The sequence below is a fragment of the Rattus norvegicus genome, chromosome 3 (assembly GCF_021556685.1).
Source record: "Rattus norvegicus strain SHRSP/BbbUtx chromosome 3, alternate assembly SHRSP_T2T, whole genome shotgun sequence".
Lineage (NCBI taxonomy): Eukaryota > Metazoa > Chordata > Mammalia > Rodentia > Muridae > Rattus > Rattus norvegicus.
In genome coordinates, this window is record NC_141536.1 from 104,896,532 (window position 1) to 104,908,666 (window position 12,135).

Consider the following 12,135-nt stretch of genomic DNA (forward strand, 5'->3'; position numbering starts at 1 on the left):
AAAATGTTGGGTTCTGAAAATATAATCCTGTCATGAAAGAGCTCCTCAAAGCTGCAGTTCACTCTCAGGAAGCTTTAAACCATTTTTGGTCCAGATCTGTTGTGTCAGTCACATTAATGCCACGGTGGTAGACTCAGAGATGACAGTGCACTTTAGAACTTAACAGAACATGTGTAGGCATGGTCAGTACAGTGGGTATGTAAAACTGGAAATAACCCCAATCAAACTAGAGAATGTATTAGGAAATCCCAGTGGGTCCAAGCTGATGTAGGAGTTTAGAAGGATGTTTATTGGCATATTTATTTTGACATGAGATTTTAAGACATGGCTGAAGGGCCGTGGCTAAAGGCAAATAAACTCAGTATCCTCCATAGCATTATGGTGGGTTGCTGTGCACTTGTAGACAGTATCAGAGAGGAAAGGGTTTGTAGTGATGCACATTAAGAAATTACGAGGGGGCTGGGGATTTAGCTCAGCGGTAGAGCGCTTACCTAGGAAGCGCAAGGCCCTGGGTTCGGTGCCCAGCTCCGAAAAAAAAAAGAACCAAAAAAAAAAAGAAATTACGAGATAGCTGGGTGCTGGAAGGCAGCAGCAAGTGGATTTCACTGAGTTCAAGCCAGAGCAAGTTCTAGGATAGCCAGGGCTACACAGAGAGAAACCCTGTTTCAAAAGAGAACAAAACAAAACAAAACAAAAAAACCAAAGGAAAGAGGGACGGCAGGCGAGAGAGAACTCTATCATTTATTTATTCATCCCTTTGAGGCAGGGTCTCACTTTGTGGTTGTAGCTGGCCTTTCACTCACCTCACAGGCAGAGCAGGCTGGCCTGTCACCTGGCAGGCAGAGCAGGCTGGCCTTGGGGCTTTGACGTTGTGGTTCAGATCCTCAGGTTCAAGACCGCTGTCTTGGAAGTCAGATTTATGTCGGGTCCTCGACAGTCGAGGTTCAGCAGGGCAGGCTACTAAGCGGCTAATGGAAGTGGCAATTCAAAGCTGGTTTCTATGGCCTGAGAGCATTTCAAATCATTTGTCCCTCTGTAGTTAACAAAGTGTAGTTGGTTTTTCTTTCCTCTTTTCAACTTGAATCCAGTCTGCTGTAGAACATGCCAACCGTAAAGTGGTGTTTATTCATTTAAATTCATTTTTAAGTAAATTTTCTTCCAAAAGTAACATGAATTTGCTAATGTGTATTTAAAAAGAAAAGCAGAGTCATAGATAACTGGGTAGATGAACCAGAAAGGCATTTACGTTGTACACACTGAGATTCTCCCTCCCCCTCCGAGGTGTGTTTGCCTGGACGACAAGGAAAGGTGGAGCCCTCAACAGTTGCTGAAACACAGCTTTATAAACCCTCAGCCAAAAATGCCTTTGGTGGAGCAGAGTCCTGAAGGTGAGTTATTGCCTGCCTGCCTTTCATTGTTTTTGATAGGGTCCCACTGTGTAGTCCAGGCTAGACCTCTTGGTCCTCCTGCCTCTGCCTCCTGAGTGCTAAGATTACAGGCATGCCCTACACACTTGACTTTTTTATTGTTGCTATGAAAACACAAAGCCTGAAACTGAGAGTGTCTGCCTAAATTATTTCTTTGCCTATGCCAGGCCTCACTTAATCCTTTGTGTGCAGGCCTTGTGTGTACAGGACTGCTTTGCAACCCTAGTTCTAACCTCTATTGATGAAGTGGTGTTATTGTAAAATTATTAAAAATAAGAACTCTTTTATCCCCCACTAGGTCCGTCACCGCAGTGCCCCAAGATATCTGGTAGATATCTCGCCAGAAGCACACATCCCAATTCCAAGGCGGCCCAGTGTCTCTAGCCTCCGCACACTTTCTTACACTTAAATTGCTACATGAAAGACCACACAATAACCTCTGATCCAATTGATAAGATATAATTGCCCACCTAAACATACACAGCCCTGTGCACATCCATCCCTTATGAACATTCATAACAACTTGTAAGGGTACAGCGTGGAATCTTAATGTCAGCCTCCATGTAGTCTCTCGGCTACTCTGCTGTCTCCTCCTCTTCCTTCAAACTTTTCTCCCACCCATCCTTCCTTCTCATCCAATGACAGCCCTCATTCTATCCTGTACCTGCCTCACCTGTGACATCATCCCAACAAAGTGGTCGGGCATCCCCTTCTTGTGTTACCCACATTGCCACATTATATTAGAAGAGCTTGGAGTGGACAGGAAACCTGAGTTTGGGCTCCAGCTGCCTAGTTCAGTTTCTCTCCATCCCTGAACCATTGCCTGTAGAATGGGCTAACTGTAGATTCCTGCCTGTTTTAAAGATGACCAGGTGAGAAAAGATGTCAAAGGATACGAAGTGCTTTTTCAGACCACTAGTTGGGGCCCCTTCCTCTCATACTTACGTTGTTGGCTCCTGTGAGCTGTCTGCTTTGTTGTTGTTGTTAATTCTTAATTATGTGTACATGTGGGGGAGGGGGTTATGTGTGCACATGTGGATGCAGTGCCCAGAGAGGCCAAAAGAGGCCACTAGACTCCCTAGAGCTGAGTTACAGGTAGTTGTAAGCTGCCCACTGTGGGTGCTGGGAACCATCAAACTCCAGTCTGCAGAGGCAGTATGAGCCCTTATCACAATTGAGCCATCTCTCAGCCCAGCCCTCTGATTCCTAATGCTTCTGCTTTATTCTAGATTCTGGGGGACAAGATTACATCGAGACCATCATCCCCAGCAACCAGCTGCCCAGCGCTGCGTTCTTCACTGAGACACAGAGACAGTTCTCTCGATACTTCATTGAGTTTGAAGAACTACAGCTTCTGGGGAAAGGAGCTTTTGGAGCTGTCATCAAGGTATGACAGGGTTGTTCCCAGCCCCTTTCTCTTTCACTCCCATGGCCTCAGGCTTAGTTTCCCTTCCATCTTGAGAGAGGAAAGGGAAGTGAATAAGACTCTTAGAAGCTGTGAGCACCTTTACCTCCTGGAGCTAAAGGCTTTCTTTAATGCTACTCTGGACCCATTAAGAATATTAAGAATACACTGTTCCTATGTCTTTGGTTGGCTCAGAACACTGACATGAAGAAAAAAAGAAAACCATGATTGTAATCATCGTCAGTGGTCAAGGTCTCTGCCTGAAGAACACTTTCCGGTGCTTCTTTCGATCAGGAAGAGAGTTGTCTTTGCCACCCTCCCCGTTGTTGGGGTCGTCATAGAGGAAAGGATTCCAAAGTTAGAAGAGAGATAAGCACTCCTGCTGGGAGACCGTCTTATGGCTCTCACTTTCTAGCTTAGGAGGATGGAAGATTAAGAGATATTTTACAGTCTGCCGCCGCTAGGACTCCGCTCCCTTGATCTGGGTAAATTTTAGTATGTAATATAGGAAGAGGCTTCTGCTGTTTCAATGTTTTATAACCCACTGGAGATGCAGATTAAAAAGTAAGAAGAACAGCTGAGGTACATGCCTTTGTTTACATATGAATATGACCTCTCTCCTTTGGGTGTGTGTGTGTATGTGTGTGTTTGTGTGTGTGTGTGTGTGTGTGTGTGTGTGTGTAATTCCAAGTGTATAGGAAAGCAGGTGTCACTCGAGTTTGCTGTTGATTTTTGTGTGTTTTGGAGGGTTTTGTTTCGTTGGGTTTTGTTTGTTTGCTTGTTTGTTTTGGGTCAAGGTTTCATGTTACCTGGCCTGGCCTAGAAAACACAAGGCCTTGATTCCTCTTCTTTCTTCTGACCCCTGAGTACTGGGACTTCAAGCCATTATTCCCAGGCCTGTTTCATGCTGTGCTGAGATCAAACCCGGGGTTCGTGTGTGCTTGGCAAACACTCTACACGTGAGCTATCCCCGACAGGTTTTTGAGGATTATACAGTCCAGGCTGTTCTCTGACTCAGTGTGGCTAAGGATGGCCCTCAGCCCCTGGCCCTCTTGCCTACGTCTCCCTGTGTTAGGATTACATTTCCATTTTAGAAGTGTCTCTCTTACTGTGCAGGCCTCTCAGCCAAAACAAGTAATTGTCCCACAATAAAAGAAGGCCAGCCTTTAGCAGGTATCCTACAAGGAAACTCACAGTTCTAGGAGGAGTTTAATTCACAATGTCATTTTTATTAACTCCTTGTCTTTTTTTAGATTCTTGAATTTGAACACTAACAAACTTCATTTCTTTCTTTCTCTTCTTGTCTTTTTTTGGACAGGGCCCTTATAACCTTTCTCATTTACATGATCTTAAAGATGATTAGCGAGCTGCCGTACATACCAAGGGCATCTTCACCTGAGGCCCCCCTCTCTCCTCTTGAGACCCCAGCTCTCACCCCCTCTCCAGACTGAGTGGAGAAGCCAGTTTCACCATCAGGCTTCTTTAGCAGTTGCCCTTCACCATTTGAACACATCTGGACAAATGAATTGCTAGGAGTTTTCAGTGCGTTAACTCTTTTTACGTAAATGTGAAGGAAAAGCTGGTACCCTTAGTTCAGTCAAACCAGTGGAACCTTCTGGGAGGGCGCTGTGTGAGCGAGCACACTGGCCTTGAAGACTTTCTGTTGTTTCTCTGTGCTCCTGTTTTTATTGCTTGATTTTATATCACCGTTTTGAATCTTAGTTGGGTGACAAAAATCAATGGGCAGCATTCTGTTGATGGTGATCTCTACTACTGTTGGTCAAGCACACCTCCCTGGAGCTGTGAGAGAGTTCTTTCTCCATATGTTCGAATTTATTCCTTAGTGTCCCCATTCAGCTAGCAGTGAAAATGTATAAACACCATGTAGGTAAGAAAACTGAGTCTCAAGGAAGCGGAATATCTCCCCCAAATTTACATGCCTTAGAAATTCTTCATAAAATAATTTTTAATTTAATTTTAATTAATTTAGCTTTGTTAAAATTTCTGGAGTTTCATCCATCTTTGGTGACTTTGAGGATTAAGAAAATAAAATCATCAGATAAAAACTTAACACTGGTTTTAGAAAATTAATTTTACTTTAAAATTAAAATGTATTTTGATATTTATTTAGCAAATATAGCAATGGAAGAATAGGAAGTAATTTTCATGAAAATTAATGGAACTTATGACTCCAAATGTTAACCTAATTTTAAAGAAAATGTTACACTTATTGATAAAGAAATAAATGACTAAGACAAGCACGGTGGTCCATGCCTGCATTCCAGCACTCAAAAGACGGAGGCAGGAGGCTGCAGAGTCTAAGGTTAGCTTAATCCATAGGGAGTTTGAGACTAGCTTGGGCTAAACAAGACCCTGCCTAAAAACGAAAGAAAAGGTGTATTCTGGTAATCCCAGCTCTGAAGTAGAAGGATGTCAAGTCCCAGGCCTGGCTACATAGTGAGATATTTCCCCAAAAAAGAGAGTAGAGGGAGGGGTGAGGAAAAAGGGAAAGAAACAAGGAAGCAGAGAGATGAAATGCATGCCCTCCCCAGGGCCTTCCAGCAGAATCCTCACATAGGAATTTCTTGAACTTTTTCCCTGTTTGAGGCAACCGAGGCTTAAATCCAAGCTTTGTGGCTCTTAACTTTTATTATGGGTTCTCAGACTCCAAATTCTGCTGGGGAGGAAACGGGACCATTCGGTAAAAATGCCAGTGTGCAGGGTTCTGGGCTAGGAATCTGACCAGGTCCTGTCCCCTACTGCCGGCAGGTGCAAAACAAGCTTGATGGCTGTTGCTATGCTGTGAAGCGCATCCCTATCAACCCTGCAAGCAGGCAGTTCCGCAGGATCAAGGGCGAGGTGACGCTGCTATCGCGCCTGCACCATGAGAACATTGTACGCTACTACAACGCCTGGATCGAACGGCATGAGCGCCCAGCGGTGCCAGGGACACCACCCCCAGACTACATACCCCAGGCCCAGAACAGCTCAGCCACCGGCGGGAAAGCATCAGGCGACACTGAGGAACTGGGCAGCGTGGAGGCTGCAGCACCACCGCCCATCCTCAGCAGCTCAGTGGAGTGGAGCACATCTGCAGAGCGCTCTAACAGCGCCCGTTTCCCAGTCACAGGCCAGGACTCCAGCAGCGATGAGGAAGATGAGGACGAGCGCGATGGTGTCTTCTCACAGTCCTTTCTGTAAGTGCTTGCGATAGAGGACCCCGGCCCTAACCCAATAAAAGGCTCACACCAGAGGTACTCAGAATCCCAGTGTTGTTGACCCTGCTAAGAAAGAAGCAAACTAAAGAAACTTCCTCTTTCGGGGAGTAGCCAATTGCAACCCAGAGGAATTTTAAAGATTACCCACATCCAAGGCCAGAAGAAAGGAAAAGCAGATGTGATTTCCAGTACTTTATCTTGATACATTTAAGAGAATTTGTGACTGTTTTAAATCAGTTTCCAACTCTGTGGACCACTTAAGAGTCTTGATAACTAACTGCCCACCAGACACGAAATTATGACCCAAGGTCATTTGTCTTAACAGTTTACTTCATTGTACTCAGTTGGACATAATTTATTACACCTCTTCACAATTAATTACTTTGTGAAACAATCAAACTCCTTCTTAAAGAGTTCTCTGTTAGGGGCTTGAGAGAGGGCTCTGGGTAAGAGAGCTTTTTGCTCTTTCAGAGGAGTTGAGTTCGATACCCAGCACCTACCTAACTGCTAACCATCAGTAACTTCAGCCCCAGGGAATCACACGCCCCCTCTGGCCTCTACAGGCACAGCTTACACATGGCACACAGACAATGATGGCAAAACACCCATACATACAAAATAAAGATTTAAATAAATAAATAAAAGTGCTGTGTTTAGGTAACAGAAAAGAAAAAAACAACAGCCCATCTGTATTGGTATTGTAGGGTAGTGGTGTGTCTTAGTTACCGTGCTATTGCTGGGAAGAGACCCCAAAGAGCCTTCCAGCAAGGCTCCTAATCTCCAACCAGAGACCAAGCATTCACTGTATAAGCCTGCGGAGGCCGTCCTCCTTCAGACCACCCATGGGAGAATGCTCTAGCTTCTTTGCTTTTCTGGTGAACTAAAAAGAATGTCGGCGTTTGTTGATTGGTTGGTTTGTTGGTTTAATATGTCTTTATTTCCCTCTTTTAAGACCTGCTTCAGATTCTGACAGTGACATCATCTTTGACAATGAAGATGAAAACAGTAAAAGTCAGAATCAGGTAAATATGTAAGTAGAAGTTACCTAGTTCCATTCAGAGCATGATATATAAGGAAATGACATCATCTAATGTTATAAACATCAGGTAGAATGTCGGAACCTTAATCTGATATGTGAATATCAGTTTAAAAATACAGCCATTCATATAAAATAAATCCTATTTTTGGCTTTTATTCACATCATAAATTTATACTGATATATACATATATAAATTTATCATAAATTTTATACTGACATATAGAAGAAAATTGACATACTTTTTCAAATGGTGGAAAGTCTCACAGAGGAGCTAGAGAGATGGCTTAGCAGTTAAGAGCTCTTAACTATGCTCTTGCAGGCCTGAGCTTGGTCCCCATCATTCACATGATAACTCACGACACCTGTAAACCCTGTCCCAGGGGATCCAGTGTCCTCTGACCTCCACAGGCATCGGTACACATGGTGTGCATAAACTCAGGCAGGTATACATGTATACAAATACATCTAATTCAAAAAATCATTTTAAGTTACATAGAGGATTGGGAAATGTTTTCTGTGGTTGGGGATGGGGATTGAAAGCAAATTAAACAGTCTCATCGTGGAGTTAGCCTCTTCCCTTCAGTTAATCTTGATGCTCAGTTTGATAAACCATCTTCTAGAACAGTATTTTAACTCTGTAGCATGATCCTGCAGTGTGTGGTGAGTAATTGAAAGGATCACAGCCAGCCTTATTTTATTTCTGATGTTGTGGACAAGAGGAGAGAATGCCAGAATGCACCTTACTTTTAGTAAAAGTAAGAGTTGATAGAACTTGTCCTTTCCGGGAACAGGTCAGGGGAATGGGGTGCCCTTGAAAAGGAACTGAGCCCAGTTCCCAGGACCCAGGTCAGGCAGTTCACAGTTGCCCATAACTCCAGTTCCAGATGCTTACTGGATGTGTACTGGGGGGTGATATAAAGCACATTTCTCCATATGGCTCATGGTTTTAAAGGCTCGACAAACACTCCGGACCCTCAGATCCCACGTAGCCCTGTTTGCTTCTCTGGTCAGGATCAGAGCCGCAGGCTGGTGCCTCAAGCTCAGAGTAGCAACAATGAGCTGACCACTGTATCCCAAGTCTGCGATAACTGGATGATCTCTGGTGTTTACAAGTTCACTCACAGGATATAAACATGTAGACCCTCTTAATACACATTTCAATTGATTTGAAGATTTGAATGAATTAGCCAGTATGTTTTTAATAAGTATTGTTAGTTAAAAACCACTTAAGCTCCTTTGCTTTCCTTTTTTAATTATAAAGTTAGCCACAGTAATAGCATAAATAGCCTAAACTGCACAAGTTATATTTGCTTTAGTGTTAGTTGTGCACTTAATTACCAAGGGCAACAAATTCATGCTTCCAGTTTGGTTCAATTAAAGACAGCATCCCATGAGCATTCTAATTGATGGGTAGGAACCTCAAGGACTTAATAATCTCCACAGACGCTCCACAGAGAAGATAAGTAATTTAGTACTTGAATCCAGTTATTTCAAGAGGAGAACTTTTTAATTTTCTTTGAAAAGGGAAAATATTAAAAAATGTTCTTCCTTATAAAAACTGTAGTCAGGGGACCAGAGAGCAGTTAAGAACATGTGATGTTCTTCAGAGAACTGAATCTAAGCACTGTCTGGTGGCTCACCGCTGCCTGGTTCTCCAGCTTCAGGAAATCCTGTGACCTCTTCTAGCCTCCACAGGCCCTTGCACTCACATGCGCACACCCACACACAGACATGCACATAGAGACAGAACTGGAAAAAATAAAATCTAATAAAACCCTTGTAAGTCTGGAACAATCAGAAACTAATACTGTTCCTTAAATACGTGTATCCAGAAGACCTAGAACATATTTTAATGCACCTGTATGTGCTTCTGTTTGAGGTTATGCACACCGTTTGAGCTGCCCCATGGAGCTCTAGGGCACTGGATCCCCTGAACTCTGGAGTTAGGTAGTTGTGAACTGCCTGATGTTAGTGCTGAGAATGGAGCCCAGGTCTTCTGCAAGAGCAGTAAGCACTCTAAAGCCATGGAGCCAGTAACTATTTTCTGGGCTCTCCAACCCTAGAAAAGACTTTTTTTGAAGGTACTATAAAGAAAATTACCCACGGGAGACAAGCGAGTTGGCCTTGTGAGGAAGTGGTCTGCGTATCACTTGCTACTTATAAGTGACTGCTAAGGTGTGTTCAGGGTGTAGCCCAGAGGACACTGAACCTTCTGACAGTGAGAAGAAGCTGTTAACACAGGCTTGCCCTGTGTTCATTCCATCCTTCTTACCAGCAGATCCCCAAGCTTCCAAAGGATGGTAGTTGTTCTCTGCTCTGCTGATGTCCCCTAAAGTGATAGGAGGCCATGCCCAGGAGGTTGGGGCCTTAGACACAATTCTTGAAGGTGATGACGCTCTTGTTGAATTTCAGCCCTCAGTTTGAGTTCTGTGATCCTCTTGATTCAGGATGAAGACTGCAATGAAAAGGACAGTCGCCATGAGATTGAGCCATCAGTGACGACCGAGGCTGTGCACTACCTGTACATCCAGGTGAGAGGCTGGTGGGCAGCTCCATGATGGGTCCCTCGCATTGCTTGTTGGCAGCATGTTTTGTGATACAGTGCAAGGCTGTGGACAAGAGGCCTGCTTGGCACTGCCGAGGAGTAAGGCCAGGGAAGCTGGAGCATGAAAGGAGCCTCCCCCAGCCTGGAACCCATCCTTTTGCAGTGTTATCAGAAGGCGCCATGGGGCAGCCCTGGGCCTAGGCTGTGCAAGTGCACATCCTAGATCTACCTGCCAACATTGTGTGAGCTTAGATGAAGTTCCTCATTCCTTTGTGCCTCAGTTTCCCACAGATTAACTATTGATACTTCTCACAACCATGTCTGAGTCTGCTGGATGCAGGAGTGGGCATGCCCAAGCTGTCTCTATGTGACCTTTCTCTAGTCCTGTGAAGTAGGTGGGACTCTTGGGATCTCAGCCCTGAGTGAGGCCTGGAGGGTGACTCAGAATGCGCCATGACGATTCTGAGGATGAGGAAGAAGGCTGATGTGTAAAACAGCAACACTTCTGCCTGAGGAATTTCCTTCTCTGGCCCTGGCTGGGACCCAAAAGCTAGTTTCCACATTGACCTAAGACTTAAATAATGCTGCACTGTTTTCTCTCTCAGTATACCAGGAAAGGCTGAGACAGAGCCCTGCCTGAATGTTTCCATGCGTCTGATGTTTTTCTCTAGAGTCAAAGAACATTTGTTATTCGTGTACAAATAAAGCCAGGGACATCATTAGGCTAATTAGCTATTCTTGGAAATTTGAGATTGGAAACGATCTTGTAACATAATAACATCTTACTGAAATCTCAGTTTTCATGCTTGTGACAAGGCTTTTAAACAAAAATGGAATTTAAAAACAAGCAGCCAGGATGCAGAGACCTTGTCTTAATCCCACTGCAGTGGGGAGGTTACATAACCTGCTAATATTATGTATTTTTGTGCCAATGTATTCTTCAGTATTATTGGTTATTAATACTATTGTTAAATGTGTATTTGTCTCTACTGGTTTTAGGGGTGTTTGGGGTGCTGGAGATGGTGCTTCACGTATGTTTGGAATGTGCCCTATCATTGAGCCAGTTCCTTATGCAAGATGGGTTTTTTTTCTTTCTCATACTCTCATTTGTTTCATTTTTTTAGCATTAAAAAGAAAGGCCGGGGCTGGGGATTTAGCTCAGTGGTAGAGCGCTTACCTAGGAAGCGCAAGGCCCTGGGTTCGATCCCCAGCTCCGAAAAAAAGAACCAAAAAAAAAAAAAAAAAAAGCCGTTCTTTCCAAGACTGTTTAAAATCCCTGTCATAAGTTTTAGCCTGAGTGATTGCACTGACTGCAGCTCCCCACCTTCTTGTGAGCCTTCGGTGTGATGGGCTCTGCTTGGTTTGTTCTTCCCTGTAGATGGAGTACTGCGAGAAGAGCACACTGCGAGACACCATTGACCAGGGGCTGTTCCGAGACACCAGCCGGCTCTGGAGGCTTTTCCGAGAGATTCTGGATGGATTAGCTTATATCCATGAGAAAGTAAACTTTATATCATCTCATGTCCATACCTCTATTTACATAAATTGTGCATTTATGTTGCATGAATGTTTGTGCATGTGTTGTGGGAATTAGGGATACGCTCCCCTTGTAATTGTGCTTGTGGATATAGATGGATTGGATGAGAATGGCCCCCATAGGTTCATGTGTTTGAATCTTGGTCTCCAGTTGGTGGAACTATTTGGGAAGGATTAGGAGGGGAGGTGTGTCACTGGAGGGATGTTTTGAGGTTCCAAAAGCCTGTGTCATTCCCAGGTTGCTTTCTCTTCCTGTAGTTCGTAGATCAGGATGCAAGCTCTCAGCTACTGCCATTTCAGCACCATGGCTGCCTGCCTGCTGCCATACTCCCTGCCTTGGTGGGCATAGACTCACCCTCTGAAACTTTAAGCCCAATTTCACGCTTTCTTCTGTAAAATTAAACAAGGTCTCTTGCCGAACATTTCAGCTAAACCAGCTACCCAGCCGGCTCTCAGGATCCATTTGTCTGCCACTCACGGTACCCAGCTTTACATGGGTGTTGAATATCTGAATTCAGGTCCTCAAGCTTTCATAGCAAATACTTTACCTACTGAACCATCTCCCTGGCTTATATTAAATTATACAAACTTATATTAAAAAAATCAAGCAGAAAATGGAGAACAAGCATACAAAATAAAACAAAGGAGGAAACTTTGTTATAATGAAATAGTCTTTTTACAATTATCTTTTTATTTGTATATACATGTGTGGGCCAATGAATTCCACTGTGCACATGTGGAGGTCAGAGAACAATTTTCTTTCCTTCTACCATGTGAATTCCACGAAATTACTCAGATTATCAGATTCTGTGGCAAGGACCTTTGCCGGCTGAGCCACCTAGCTGGTCATGGTATCTTATCACCACATAGCCTAAGTTCACCAAAGTATTTGCTCACTGACCCTTTATAAGACATTTGCCCACACCTCTGTAAGGAAAACATTTGGACTTGTACAGTGTTAAGGA

At 43.9% G+C, this 12,135-nt stretch overlaps 1 protein-coding gene across 2 annotated transcripts in view; it reads left to right on the top strand.

Annotated features, from left to right (window-relative positions):
- Positions 1-12,135, top strand: part of Eif2ak4 (eukaryotic translation initiation factor 2 alpha kinase 4) — an 85,433-nt gene that overhangs the window by 36,385 nt on the left and 36,913 nt on the right. For both annotated transcript variants that reach the window (XR_015680386.1, NM_001105744.2), the window contains 6 exon segments: positions 1,282-1,388; positions 2,657-2,814; positions 5,602-6,029; positions 7,003-7,072; positions 9,537-9,620; positions 11,013-11,135. Coding sequence is in view for 1 of the 2 variants with exons in the window: in NM_001105744.2 (NP_001099214.2) it covers positions 1,282-1,388; positions 2,657-2,814; positions 5,602-6,029; positions 7,003-7,072; positions 9,537-9,620; positions 11,013-11,135 (970 nt within the window). In the remaining variant the exon portion in view is untranslated.